At 45.7% G+C, this 15,377-nt stretch overlaps 2 protein-coding genes and 1 long non-coding RNA gene across 3 annotated transcripts in view; 1 reads left to right on the top strand and 2 right to left on the bottom strand.

Moving 5' to 3' along the window:
* LOC144697371 (uncharacterized) overlaps positions 1–15,377 on the bottom strand; it is a 423,816-nt gene that overhangs the window by 256,738 nt on the left and 151,701 nt on the right. The gene's annotated exons all lie outside the window — the stretch shown is intronic.
* LOC144697329 (uncharacterized) lies at positions 332–3,931 on the bottom strand. Its single transcript, XM_078569316.1, has 2 exons — positions 3,843–3,931; positions 332–3,190 (listed from the first exon to the last, which is right to left on the bottom strand). The coding sequence occupies exon 2, from the start codon at positions 2,510–2,512 to the stop codon at positions 2,135–2,137; it is 378 nt and encodes a 125-aa protein (XP_078425442.1). The 5' UTR covers positions 2,513–3,190; positions 3,843–3,931; the 3' UTR covers positions 332–2,134.
* Positions 4,129–14,871, top strand: LOC144697275 (uncharacterized). Its single transcript, XM_078569222.1, has 2 exons — positions 4,129–4,280; positions 12,875–14,871. Exon 2 carries the CDS (start codon positions 13,316–13,318, stop codon positions 13,820–13,822), a length of 507 nt encoding a protein of 168 aa, XP_078425348.1. The 5' UTR covers positions 4,129–4,280; positions 12,875–13,315; the 3' UTR covers positions 13,823–14,871.

Genomic DNA, 15,377 nt, shown 5'->3' with positions numbered 1-15,377 from the left:
CAATCACATTGTGACAGACTGGGGAAGCCAGGGTTAAAATAACATCTGAGGAAATGGAATGAGGTCACAGATCAGCCATGACCTCAAGGAATAAGAGAACAGGCTCGAGCGGGTAAATGACCTTCTCCTGTCCCTAATAAACTTGGACTCAAACACCATCTGATAAATGGAAAGTCATGGGAGAACTGGGGAGAAGACACTTCAGCAGAAATCAGCACTGGAGCAGAGTTAGAGAGGGGGAGAAGTCTAGGCAGAAACTACACAGGAACTGGAGTAGGTCATTCAGTCCTCCAAGCCTGCTCTGTCATTCAATTAGACTCTGGCTAATCAATTGGTTTCTCATGAAGATTTATTTGATTTATATCCAGAATATTAAGCTCCAGCCCAGTTATAAGGGAAATTAACATCAGCAGAAACAAACCCCAACTGTCAGAATACGAACATACGAATTAAGAGTAGGATTAGGCCATTCAGCCCCTTGAACTTGCTCCACCATTCAACAGGATCATGACTGATCTGAATGTGCCCTCAACTCCACTTCCCTGCCTACCCCTGATTACCTTTGAATCCCTTGTCAATCAAGAATCTATCAAACTCAGCTTTAAAAATATTCAATGGCCCTGCCTCCACCACTCTATGGGGAAGAGAGTTTCACAGACTTATAACCCTTTGAGAGAAAAAGAATTCTCCTTATCTCCACCTTAAATGAGAGACCTTATTTTTAAACTGTGCGCTAGTTCTAGCCTCTCCATAATCAACATCCACCCTGTCAAGTCTGCTCAGGATTTTATGTTTCAATAAGATCACTTCTCATTCTTCTCAATTCCAGTGGATACTGGCCCAACCTGTCCAACCTTTCCTCATAACATAATCTCCTCCCATCCCCGGAATCAGTCGAGTGAACCTTCTCTGAACTGCTTCAAATGCAATTGTACCCTTTCTTTAATAAGGAGAGCAAAACTGTACACAGTATTCTAGATGTGGTCTCATGAAAACCCTGTAGCAAAACATCCCTGAGCAATAAGTGACAATATTTCATTTGCCTTCCTAATCGCTTACTGTACCTGCATACTAACCTTTCCTGATTCATGTCCCAGGACACCCAGATCCCTCAGTACCTTTGAGTTGTGTAATTTCTCCCCATTTCAATAATATGCTGCCAAATCTTTTGCCCATTCACTTAACCTGTCTTTATCCCTTTGTAGACTCCTTATGGTGATTAACAACTTACTTTCCAACCTATCTTTGCATCATCAGCAAATTTAGCAACTATACATTTGATCCCATCATCCAAGTCATTCATATAAATTGTAAATAGTTGATGCCCCAATGCTGATCTCTGTGGCACACCACAGGTTACATCTTGTCAACTCAAAAATGACACACTTATCCCTAATCTCTGTTTCCTGTTAGCCAACCAATCTCTATCCAAGCTAATATGTTACCCCGACATGATGAGCTCTTGTTTTGCACAGTAACCTTTGATATGGTACCTTGTCAATTGCCTTCTGGAAATCTAAATACACCACATCCACAGGTTCTCCTTTATCTATATTGCTTGTTACTTCCTCAAAGACCTCCAATAAATTAGTCAAACATGATTTCCTTTGCACATAACCATGTTGACCCTGCCTGATTGCAGAGATTATCGAAGTGCCCCACTCCAGCCTCCTTAACAACAGAATTCTCTTGGTTAAATCCTGGATGTGATGAACAGCAGCAATAACAGCAGAATATAACCCCTGCAGTCACTTGTGAACACACTGGTGTCTCAGCAGATTGGATGACTGAGTGAATCGCTTCGCACATGTGGAGCAGGTGAATGACCTCTCTCCTGTGTGAATTTGCTGGTGTCTCAGCAGGTCCTTTGTGCTCTTAAAGCTCTTCTCACAGTCAGGACATTTAAAAGGTCTGTGATCAGTGTGAACAAGTTGATGTATAGTGAGCTGGGATGGCTAAGTGAATCCCTTCCCACGTGTGGAGCAAGTGAACAGTCTCTCCCCAGTGTGAATTCGCTCATGTATCAGAAGGTGGGGTGAATTAGTGAACCCCTTCCCACACACAGAGCAAATGAATGGCTTCTCGCCGGTGTGAACTCGCTGGTGTCTCAGATGCTGGGATGAATGGGTGAATCCTATCCCACACACACGGAGCAGGTGAATGGCCTCTCCCCTGTGTGAATTCGCTGGTGTGTCACTAGATCCTGTTTGTTTTTAAAGCTCTTCTCACAGTCAGAATATTGAAATGGTCTCTTGTCATAGTGAACGCGTTGGTGTGTCAGCAGGTGGGATAAAAGTCTGAATCTCTTCTCACACAGGGGGCAGATGAATGGTTTCTCCTCAGTGTGAGTGCGTTGATGGGCTTGTAAATCATTTTCACTTTTAAAACACTTCCAACAGTGAGAACATTGAAAAGGTCGCTGATCAGAGTGAACAAGTTGGTGTCTCAGAAGGTGGGATGACTGAGTGAATCCCTTCCCACACACGGAGCAGAGGAAAGGCCTCACCCCCATATGAGTGTGTTGGTGTCTCTGCAGGTCCTTTGTGCTTTTAAAGCTCTTCTCACAGGCAGAACATTGAAAAGGTCTCTGATCAGAGTGAATCTGCTGGTGAATCAGGAGGTTTGATAAAGCATTACATCCATTCCCACATTCAAGGCAGGTCAATGGCCTCTCGCCAGTTTGAACACGGTGTGTATAGAGACTGGATGAGAGAGCAAATCCCTTCCTATGCTCAGAGCAGATGAATGGCCTCTCTCCGGTGTGACTGTGTTGATGAATATCCAATTCAGATGGGTAACTGAATCCCTTCCCACAGTCCCCAAATTTCCACGGTTTCTCCGTGGTGTGGGTATCCTCATGTCTCTCCAGTTGGATGATCAGTTGAAGACCTGTTTGCCAAGAATACGTGTATGGTTTCTACTCACTGTCAATGCTGTGAAGCTTTTTTAGCCTGTGAAACTGGTTAAAGCTCTTTCCGCAGTCAATACACTGGAACACACTCACTCTGGTTGGTGTGTCTGTGTCCCGGTTCTATTCCAGTCACACAGGTGTTTGAAATCTTTTCCGACAGACAGAATAGACAAACATTTCTCCTTCCACATTCAAAGGCTGATGAGATTCAGGTCCTTATGAATGGTGCGGCTTTTAAATCTTGAGTTTCCTGTCTGTAAATATTCCAATTCTAATACCCTGTAAAATGTGATTACAAAAGTCATCACTGCCAGTGCAGGTTAGAAATTCAGAACGTGCAATTCTAGTTTCTATGGAACATTTGTTCCTCACTTGTTCCCCCAAAGCTGTAAATCCCCGTCCCACACACTCTCCCTCCTCCCTGGGCTGAAATCCAAACCCATCTCACCATCTCCACCATTTCTTTCCTCCACTCCCAGTTTTCTCCCTACCTCTCCTCTGCCTGGGTTCAGTTCTCCAGCTCCTGTCTGCAGACTGACAATAAAATCAATGAATCTTATTGGGGGTTTGGGGCCTCCAGCGGGTGTTTCTGAATCCTCCCCGCCCACCTCCCAGGGTTTCCTTCCTTCCCTCCCACAGATCAGATCCTCATTGATTTGAGTCCAAAGTGTAACCTCTTATTTATTGTCGCCCCTCCCCCATCCTCTGATGTGAACCATCCTCCACTCGCTGAGCCAGGATGGCGGCCGTTAACCTGGGCCTGTTCCCGGGAGGGAGAAGCCCCGCAGCTGCAAACCAGGAGCTGACAATTATTCCTCAGGGTTTGCGGATCCACAAAGTGTTTCCAAATCCTCCCCGTCCAGCCGCCGGCTCCATCGCTCCCTCCCCCCGGGCCTGTCACCGCGGGGTAAACACGGGGCCTAGGGCCTACCCCAGAAGTTGATCCAGTTTCCCAATCCAGCCGCGGTTTCCATTCCTACCCTGTGATCACAATCTCCTCCCGCCTCCCGAACCGTCCGCTCCTCCTCACTTTGTCACCATGACTAACACTGAGCATGCTCAGAGCGCACACCCACACTGCACCTGCGCACTGAGAGCCGGCTCGCTGGCCGCCGCCATTTTGGGAGAGGAAGGCGAGTCTCGTTCAAGGAGCCGGGCGCATGGGCGGCCATCCTGGTGAGGGAATGTGTGAACGAAGACGGGTCTTCGTCCCTGGTGACAGGCCCGGGTTACCCAGGCAACCGGCCGCCGCCATCTTGTGCTGAGGGTTTGCCATCCGGGTCTTTAGTGAAGGAATGGACAATGAGCTGGAGTCAGTTTGAAAACTGTTCAGAGGAAGGTCTGAAATCAGATTTACATCCAGATACCTGTAAGGACAATAACGTTTACATCAATTATGTGTTTAAAATGAAATCAGAATGCTGGAAATACTCAGTTCTGAAGAAGAATCATATTGGTAAAAGCAAAAAACTGCGGATGCTGGAAATCCAAAACAAAAATAAAAATACCTGGAAAAACTCAGCAGGTCTGGCAGCATCTGCGGAGAGGAATACAGTTAACGTTTCAAGTCTGCATGACCCTTCAACAGAACTAAGGAAAAATAGGTGAAATATAAGCTGGTTTAAGGGAGGGTGGGACAGGTAGAGCTGGATAGAGGGCCAGTGATAGGTGGAGATAACCAAAAGATGTCACAGACAAAAGGACAAAGAGGTGTTGAAGGTGGTGATATTATCTGAGGAATGTGCTAATTAAGGGTAGAAAGCAGGACAAGCAAGGTACAGAGAGCTCTAGTGGGGGTGGGGTGGGGTGAAGGAAACGAAAAAGGCTAAAAGGTAGAGATAAAACAATGGATGGAAAGACATTTAAAAATAATGGAAATAGGTGGGAAAAGAAAAATCTATATGAATTATTGGGAAAAAAGGGGGGGAATCGGAAAGGGGGTGGGGATAGAGGAGAGACTTCATGATCTAAAATTGTTGAACTCACTATTCAGTCCGGAAGGCTGTAAAGTGCCTTGTCGGAAGATGAGGTGCTGTTCCTCCAGTTTGCGTTGAGCTTCACTGGAACAATGCAGCAAGCCAAGGATAGACATGTGGGCAAGAGAGCAGGGTGGAATGTTGAAATGGCAAGCGACAGGGAAGTCTGGGTAATGCTTGCGGACGGACCGAAGGTGTTCTGCAAAGCGGTCACCCAGTCTGCGTTTGGTCTCTCCAGTGTAGAGGAAACCGCATTGGGAGCAACGAATGTAGTAGACTAAATTGAGGGAAGTGCAAGTGAAATGCTGCTTCACTTGAAAGGAGTGTTTGGGCCCTTGGACGGTGAGGAGAGGGGAAGTAAAGGGGCAGGTGCTGCACCTTCTGTGGTTGCATGGGAAGGTGCCGTGGGAGGGGGTTGAGGTTTAGGGGTTGATGGAGGAGTGGACCAGGGTGTCCCGGAGGGAATGATCCCGATGGAATGCCACCAGGGGGGTGAAGGGAAGACGTGTTTGGTGGTGGCATCATGCTGGAGTTGGCAGAAATGGCACCACCAAACACGTCTTCCCTTCACCCCGCCTGACGACATTCCGCAGGGATCATTCCATCCAGGACACCCTGGTCCACTTCTCCATCACCCCCTACACCTCAACCCCCTCCCACGGCACCTTCCCATGCAACCACAGAAGGTGCAATACCTGCCCCTTTACTTCCCCTCTCCTCACCGTCCAAGTGCCCAAACACTCATTTCAAGTGAAGCAGCATTTCACTTGCACTTCCCTCAATTTAGTCTACTACATTCGTTGCTCCCAATGCGGTTTCCTCTCCATTGGAGAGACCAAACGCAGACTGGGTGACTGCTTTGCAGAACACCTTCGGTCCGTCCGCAAGCATTACCCAGACCCCCCTGTCGCTTGCCATTTCAACACTCCACCCTGCTCTCATGCCCACATGTCCATCCTTGGCCTGCTGCATTGTGCCAGTGAAGCTCAACGCAAACTGGAGGAACAGCACCTCATCTTCCGACTAGGCACTTTACAGCCTTCCGGACTGAATAGTGAGTTCAACAATTTTAGATCATGAACTCGCTCCTCCATCCCCACCCCCTTTCCGATCCCCCTGTTTTTTTCCCAATAATTTATATAGATTTTTCTTTTCCCACCTATTTCCATTATTTTTAAATGTATTTCCATCACTTGTTTTATTGCCACCTTTTAGCCTTTTTTGATTCCTTCATCCCGCCCCACTCCCACTAGGGCTATCTGTACCTTGCTTGTCCTGCTTTCTACCCTTAATTAGCACAATCCTTAGATAATATCACCACCTTAAACATCTCTTTGTCCTTTTGTCTATGACATCTTTTGGCTATCTCCACCTATCACTGGCACTTTATCCAGCTCTACTTGTCCCAACCCCCTTAAACCAGCTTATATTTCACCTCTCTTCTATTTTTACTTAGTTCTGTTGAAGAGTCATACGACTCGAAACGTTAACTGTGTTCCTCTCCGCAGATGCTGCCAGACCTGCTGAGTTTTTCCAAGAATCATATTGGATTGGAAATGTTAAATCTGTTTCTCTCTCTTCACAGAAGCTGCCAAACCTGCTGAGGATTTCCAGAACTTTCCGTTTTTTATTTCAGATTTCCAGCATTCACCGTATTTTGCTAAAATTATTATGTTTCTTTGCAATTTTGTTGGATAATTAGTTAAGAGTAAAATAACTGTTACCATTTAAATGTACAAATCAGTGTTATTTATTTGTGTAACTGAGATTAGGCTGTTCAGGAACAATGCCAGAAATCACTTCACAGAAAATATGGTGGAAATCTGGAATTCTGTTGAGATTTCGTCAATTGAAATTTAAAAACTGAGATTTCCAGATGTTTGTGAGGCAAGAGTATTAAGGGTTATGAAATCAAGGCAAATGGATAGTTTTAACATGGAAATCAGGCATCTGCATATTGGAGCACAATGTCTGAATTTGGACTGATTCTGGTTCTGTTTTGAAGGTGATGTAGGTTTCCTGTCTGTTCTGTAGATTATCTCCACGCCCATGGGTCATTTGCTTGAGGTGAGATGCAGAGAGGAGATTGGAGAAGAGGGTTGGTGCAATGACACAGCCTTGGCTGATCCCAATTTCCACTGCGACAGGGCCTGTGGTGATTTTGCTGATGAGATTCACGGCTTCCATGTCATCGTGGAGTAGGCGGAGGATGGTGACAAATTTTTGAGGACAGCCAAATTTGGGGAGGATACAGGATATAACGTCATGTTTGATTGTGTGAAAGGCTTTTGTGAGATCAGAAAAGGCCAAGTACAGCGGTTGGTGCTGTTCCTTCGATTTCTCTTGGGTTTGCCACACAGTGAAGATCATGTCTGTGGTGCCTTTTGATGGGGGAAAACTGCACTGTGAATCTGGAAGGAGCTCTTTCGCCACTAAGAGAAGGTAATTGAGGAGGATCCTTGCAATGATCTTCCCTGTGGCAGGCAGCAGAGAGACTGCTCTGTAATTACCGCATTCGGGGTTGTCTCCCTTCTCGAATACAGTCACAATCAGAGTGTCCCAGAGATCCCTCTTCCCAATGAGGAACATGAGGTTGTGCAGTCGAGCCAGGAGTGTAACTCCGCCATGTTTCAGAATTTCAGCAGGGATTCCAATTGTTCCAGACGTCTTGTTGTTTTTCAGCTGTCAAATGGCTTTTTCATTTTCACTCTGGACCGTGGTAGCACTGAGACTGAGCCGGATGGGGTATTGAGCAATGGAGTTGAGGACATTGAAGTGAAAGACCGAGTCTCAGTTGAGGAGTTCTCTCCAGTGAGCACTGACTGCCTCCCTGTCCTTGATGAGCTCCCTCTATGCTTGGCGTGCAGTGGGGTGGGCCCTTCAGTGTTTGGGTCACAGATTGTCTTGACAGCGCTGAGGAAACCACGCATGTTGTTGGTGTCCATGAGTTGTTGGATCTCTTATGTACTTTCTCCCCACCATTTGTTATTTATCTTTATACCACCTACCAGCCCCCCTCCCATTGATTAAGAATAATGGCGAAATCCTCGAAATGAGGTCCATTTTCTGTATCTTGGGAGCCTCCTCTTGATGACATAGATGACAACATTCCTCATCGCCTCTAATGTTCCAGCTCAGCCTTCAGCTGAACGATGAACAGAGTATTTGACGACCAGGATGTCAAACCCGAGACTCAGGTCATGGTTCACTGGGCAGCCGTGATTCCCCTGCTCCTAAAAGCTTCTGATACTTGGACAATCTACAGCAGGCACCTCAAGCCACTGGAGAGCTACCAACAGCAGTGCCTTCACAAGATCCTCCAAATCACTTGCCCTTGGAAAATGGTGAGAGTGACAGTTCCTCTGTGGAGGCCAACCAGAGGCAAGACTCTGGCACTGTGGGTGGTCCAGCTGCTCGGTGAGGGGAGGAAAAAGTGTAGAAGGGCAATAGTGGTAGTGGATTCTGCAATGAGAGGAGTAAACAGGCGCCTCTGCGGCTGAAGACGTGACTCCAGGATGGTATGTTGTTTCCCAGATGCCAGGGTCAAGGATGTCACGGAACGGATGCAGGATCCTGAAGGGGGAGGGTGAACAGCTAGAGGTCGTGGTCCATGTTGGGACCAATGACGTAGGAAGAAAGAGAAATGAGGTCCTGCAAGCAGACTTTAGGGAGTTAGGTCGGAAATTGAAATGCAGGACTTCAAAGGCAGTAACCTCCAGATCACTCCCAGTGCCATGCAATAGTGAGTATAGGAACAGAAGGATAGGGCAGATGACTGCGTGGCTGGAGAGATGGTGCAGGAGGGAGGGCTTCAGATTCCAGGGGGATTAGGACCGTTTCTGGGGGAAACGGGACCTGTACAAGTTGGATGGGTTACATCTGAACAGGAATGGGACCAACATCCTCACTGGGAGGATTGCTAATGCTGTTGGGGCAGATTTAAACGAAATTGGCAGGGGAATGGGATCCTGAAAAGTAGTTCAGAGGGAGAGAAGCTGAGATGGAATTAGAACTTAAAACGCTAGTAAGCGAGTCTGGAAGGCAGAGGAAACAAAGGCTAGATAAGAAAGAAATGAGTTTAGCAAGGTTAAATGGAATATATTTTAATGCAAGGAGCCTGAGGAATAAGACAGGTGAGTTGAGGACACGGTTAGGCACATGGGAGTACGATATCATAGCTATGACTGAGACTTGGCTAAAAGAAGGGCAGGATTAGCAGCTCAACATTCCTGGTTATAGGGTATTCAGACGAGTTAGAGAGGGGGATAGAAGAGGAGGGTGGGTCGCAATATTGATCAAGAAATCAATTATAGCAGTGAGGAGGGATGATATCTTGGAAGGATCATCAAATGAGTCCGTATGAGTATAAGTAAAAAATACAAAAAGGGCAAACACGCTGTTGGGTGTGTGCTATAGGCCCCCAGTCAGGGAGAGATCGAGGATCAAATATGTAATCAAATTTCAGAGCAGTGTAAGAATAATAAGGCAGTAATAGTGGGGGGATTTTAACCACCTAAATATTAACTGGGATAGTTTTAGTGTGCAAGGTATGGAGGGAGCAAAATTCTTAAGTTGCACCCAGGTCAACTTTTTTAGCCAGTACATAGAAAGCCGAACAAGAGAGGGGGCAGTTCTGGACCTAATATTTGGAAATGAGCCCGGGTAGGTGGAAGGCGTATCAGTAGCGGAGCATCTTGTGATCAATAACTCAGTTAGATTTAGGACAGTTCACAGAATCACACAGTGCAGAAGAGGCCCTTCGGCCCATCAAGTCTGCACCGACATGTGAGAAATACCTGACCTACCTACCTATCTAATCCCACTTACAGTTATGGAAAGGATAAGGTTGCGCCGGGAATCTAAGTTCTAAACTGGGGAAAGACTAATTTTACTAAGCTGGGATATGATTTGGCCCAACTGGACTGGGAGCAGCTACTTGCAGAAAAAACTATGTCAGAGCAGTGGGAGGCATCAAAGGAGGAAGTAACGAGCGTACAGGGCAAATATGTTCCTGTAAAGACAAAGTCTGGAGAACCCTGGATGTCAAGAAACATAAAAGTTAGGATTAAGAAAAAAAGAGAAGCTTATGGAAGATACCGAGGGCTCAATACGGCAGAGTGCCTCGAGGAGTATAAAAAGTGCAGGGGGGAACTTAAAAAGGAAATTATGAAAGCAGGAGAAAGCATTGGTGGGTAGAATAAAGGAAAATCCAAAACTGTTTTTAAAACATATAAAGAGCAAGAGAATAACTCGGGAAAGAGTGGGGCCAATTAGGGATCATAGAGGTAATCTTAATGTGGACCCGGAAGATGTGGGTACCGTCCTCAATGAATACTTTGCGTCGGTCTTCACAATGGAAAAGGATGATGCAGGTATAGACATCAGGGTGGAGGACTGTGAAATATTAGAGGAAATTAACACAGAGAGAGAGGAGGTACAAGCGGGATTAGTGGCCTTAAAAGTGGATAAATCCACAGGCTCGGATGAGATTTATCCCAGGCTGTTGAGGGAGGCAAGGGAAGAGATATCAGGGGCCTTGGCAATAATTTCCAAATCCTCTCTGGCCACAGATGAGGTGCTGGAGGACTGCTAAAGTTGTCCCATTATTAAAAAAGGGGGGAAGGGATAGACCAGGAAATTACAGGCCTGTCAGTCAAACCTCGGTGGTGGGGAAGTTCCTAGAAAGAATTCTGAGGGACAGAATATATCTGCACTTGGAGAGACATGCATTAATCAGGGATAATCTGCATAGATTTGTTAAGGGAAGGTCGTGTTTGACAAATTTGATCAAATTTTTTGAGGAGGTAACCAGTGTTGATGAGGGTAATGCATTTGATGTGGTCTACATGGACTTTAGCAAGGCTTTTGATAAGGTCGCTCATTTCAGACTGATCAAGAAAGTAAGAGCCCATGGGATCCAAGGCAAATTGGTACGTTGGATCCAAAGTTGGCTGAGAGGCAGGAAGCAGAGGGTGATGGTAGAGGGATATTTCTATGACTGGAAGTCTGTTTCCAGTAGGGTTCCGCAGGGTCCGGTTCTGGGGCCCTTGCTGTTTGTGGTATACATAAATGATTTTGACTTAAATGTAGGGGGTATGATCAAGAAGTTCGCAGATGACACGAAAATTGGTAGGGTGGTAAATAGTGAGGAGGATAGCTGTAAACTGCAGGAGGATATCAGTTGATTAGACAGGTGGGAGAGCAGTGGCAAATGGAATTCAACCTGGAAAATTGTGAGGTAATGCACTTGGGGAGGGCTAACAAGGCAAGGGATTACACTATGAATAGTAGGACCCTGGAAAGTACTGACGATCAGAGCGACCTTGGTGTGCATATCCACAGATCTCTGAAGGTAGCAGGGCAGGCAGACAAGATGGTTGGGAAGGCATGTGGGATACTTGCCTTTATTAGCCGAAGTGTAGAATACAAGAGAAAGGAGATTATGCTGGAACTGTATAAAATGCTGGTTAGGCCACAGCTGGAGTACTGCGTGCAGGTCTGGTCTCCACATTAGAGGAAGGATGTGATTGCACTGGAGAGGATGCAGAGGAGATTTACCAGGATGCTGCCTTGGCTGGAGGGTCTGAGCTATGAGGAAAGATTGGATAGGCTGGGGTTGTTTTCCTTGGAGCAGCAAAGGTTGAGAGGGGACTTGATAGAGGTGTATAACATTATGAGGGGCATAGATAGGGTGGATAGGAAGGCACTTTTTCTGTTAGTAGAGGGGTCAATAACAAAGGGGAATAGACTTAAGGCAGGGGATAGAAGGATAAGGGGAAGTTGAGGAGAAATCTTTTCACCCAGAGGGTGGTGGGAGTCTGGAACTCAATGCTTGAAAGGGTGGTTGAGTCAGAATCTCTCGTAACATTTAAGACCTATTTAGAAGTTCACTTGCATTGCCATAGCCTCCAGGGCTATGGGCCAAGAGCTGGAAAAAGGGATTAGTGTAGTCAGATCTTTGTTGACCGGCATGTACACGATGGGCCGAATGGCCTCCTTCTGTGCTGTAAATGTCTATGAGTCTATAATCCAGTGGCAAGAAAGGAAGTCCCATAGCTGCATCTTCTCCCAAGCCAACTTGCCCAGCATCAAGGGACCAATCACTCTAAACCAGCTCCGCTGGGCAAGACATGTTGTTCGTATTCCTGATGCCAGACACCTGAAGTAACTGTTCTACTCGGAACTTGGTCATAGCAGGTGACCCCCAGGAGGACAGTGGAAACACTTTACATGCCTCTCAACATGCCCCTGAAGAGATCAAATATCCCCACCAATTCTTGGGAGACTCTGGTTTGTGACTGCTCAAATGGAGAAGGCTCATTTGGTAAGGCATCTGACATATTGAGAGACTTGGTTGGGAATACACAGAGGTAAAGTTCAGATATGTGAGAGAGCGCACAAACCTCCAAACAACCCACCTACGCAACCTTTCAGGCACCACCTGCCCCGCATGTGGCAGAGTCGGCAGATCAGGCATTGAACTTACCAGTCATCTCAGAACCCATCAAATCAGAGTGGAAGCAAATCATCCTTGATCCCAAGGGACTACCTAAGATATAGGCAGTTTGAGCAGATCAAGGAGGTGGGTCTTCCTTCCTGGTGACAGGCCCTGGTTACCCAGACCACCTGTTCCCATCTGAGTATGGAAGGCGGGGCTTGTTCAGCCAGCAGGGTGCATGTGTGGCCATCTTGGTGAGGTGACATTGGGTAGGCAGGGCTTCAGGGTCCCAGTGACCAGGAGAGAAAATGATTGACTCGTTCATTTTATTCTCAGTCTGCAAACAGGGAGTGGTGAACTGAACCCAGAGTAGAGAGGGGAAGAAAACTGCAAATGGAGGAAAGAAACTTAACTGGATTCTGTGCAGGCCAGACAGTTTGTGTGGGGCGGGGAGCAAAAATGAAAAATGTTCCACAGAAACTGGAATTGTCTGTTCTGGATTTCTATCCTGAACTCACAGGGATGACATTTGTAAACTTATTTTTACAGGACATTAGAAGGAGAGGATTTACAGACAGGAAACTCAAACCAAATATCGCGTCAAGATCTGACAGAGCCACTTGATGTACCTGAATATCATTGGCCTCTGAATGCGGAAGGAGAAATGTTTGTCTGTGGGAAAAGATTTCAAGTATCAGTGTGACTGGAAAGCATCAAGACACACACGTCTGAGTGAGTGTTTCAGTGAACTGACCATGGAGAAATCTTTAACCAGTTACAGAGCCTGAAAAAGCACCACACCATTGAGATTGGGAGAAACTGTACACATGTTCTGTGTGTGGACAAGGCTTCAACTAATCATCCAACCCGGAGAGACACGAGGACACAGGCACCCTGGAGAAACCGTGGAAATGTGAGGACTGTGGCAAAGGATTCAATTATCCATCCCTTCTGGAAATCCATCGACGCAGCCACATTGGATTGGGTCCCATGGAGAAACCGTGGAAATGTGAGGACTGTGGTAAAGGATTTTATTATCCATCCCTGCTGGAAAACCATCGGCGCAGTCACACTGGGGAGAAGCCGTTCACCTGTTCTGTGTGTGGGAAGGGATTTATGAAGTCATCCTGCCTCATGTTACACCAGCGAATACACACTGAAGAGAGGCCTTTCAGCTGCACTTCATGTGGAAAGAGTTTCAGGCAGTCATCGGCCCTCATTGCTCACCAACGCACACACACTGGGGAGAGACCGTTCATCTGCTCCGCGTGTGGGAAGACATTCACCCAGTCCGGCAGCCTTCTGTTAGTCGAGCGTACTCACACCGGGGAGAAGCCATTTACCTGCTCCGTGTGTGGGAAGGGATTCACTCAGTCTGGCAGCCTGCATATACATGAACGCTCTCACACTGGGGAGAAGCCATTCACCTGCTCTGCATGTGGGAAGGGATTCATTCAGTCACGGTACCTGCTGACACATCAGCGAGTTCATGAGTGATTCTTGGGGTTGGATTCTGCTATTTGTTCCGCTGTTAATCACATCCAGGACTGATAGTCTGACAATGTTAGGTTCGTTTCTGCTGATGTTACCAGCCTGAAAACTGGCTGGAGTTTAATATTCTGGAGATGTCACTGATTTTTGGGGCTACAATATCCCTATTTAAAACCGCCATCTGTGACATTGCCCCTTAATTCAAGAATTCTCAACAGGAACTCATTTACATTAAAATTATGAACCTTTATTTCATTCTAAATTGATCTTTGATGTAAAATCTACAATTCAGTGTCTGAAAGGTTCCACTGATTAACATCCCCAATTAGAAAATGCTGATTAATCCTTGCTGACAATCAGGATCAGTTCCACAGGACATGTGCGACACAAACATTACAGAAAAACAAAGGTGACAGAGGAGATTGCAACAAACTACAGGGACATCTCACTTCTTCGCGTCACTGGGAAGGCCTTCACTGGGGTCATGCTTAAAGATTTCATCTGCTTGCAGACTTAGTGTATCCAGAAGTACAGTGCAGTTTCTGAGCTGCCAGATCTGCAGTGAACATGATCTTCTCCAAACGCCAGCTACAAGAGAAGTGTATTTAATGTAATTAATCCTGATTATTAATGTAATAGGACAATGATTATTTATACAATAAGATCCTGATTGTTGATGCAATAGGCACCAGAGTATTAATGTAATAACATCCTGATTATTAATGTGTTGAGATCCTGAATCTTAATGTATTTGAACTCTGATCATTAATGTAATAAGGACCTGAGCATTGATGTAATAGGATCCTCATTATTGATGCAATAGGATTCTGATTATTAATGAAACAGTATCCTGATTATTAAATACATTATGATCCTGTTTATTAATATGTTATGATCCTGATTATTGACACATTATTACCTTGATTATTAATACATTATAGTCCTGATTAATAATATATTATCCTGATTATTAATACATTATGATCCTGTTTATTAATATGTTATGATCCTGATTAACACATTATTACCCTGATTATTAATACATTATAGTCCTGATTAATAATATATTATCCTGATTATTAATACGTTATGATCCTGATTATTGAAGAAATCGGCTTTCCAGAAAAAAATGAACACCAACCTTTTCACAAGCGTTTTTTGCAGCAACAATTGAGACTCAGAGAGTCGTCCATTAGGCCGCACCCACTAACTAAACAAAAACCGTGAGGATTTAAAGGGGCCTCGCAGCTGTCAGGAAACAGTTGGAGCCCCACGGCAGCCATTGCTGCCTCGGAGCTCACAAGCCCAAAATCTAGTCTCACACTCCACTGGGGTCACGACCCTCAGTTTGGGAAGCCCTAACTTACACTGAGACTATAAAATGGGAACGGGCTTTTAAAGCTTTTGGCACAGTCTAAGCATTTAAACCCGCTCTCTCTCCAGTATGAACTCGCTGGTGTGTTTGGAGGCTGGATGACTGAGTGAATCCCTTCCCACACATGGAGCATGTCAACGTCCTCTCCCCGGTGTATATGTGCTGATGACTTTTCAACTCAAATGA

This window comes from Cetorhinus maximus, chromosome 23 (assembly GCF_964194155.1).
Source record: "Cetorhinus maximus chromosome 23, sCetMax3.hap1.1, whole genome shotgun sequence".
NCBI classification, from domain to species: Eukaryota; Metazoa; Chordata; class Chondrichthyes; order Lamniformes; family Cetorhinidae; genus Cetorhinus; species Cetorhinus maximus.
This window is presented reverse-complemented; position numbering and strand designations above follow the sequence as displayed.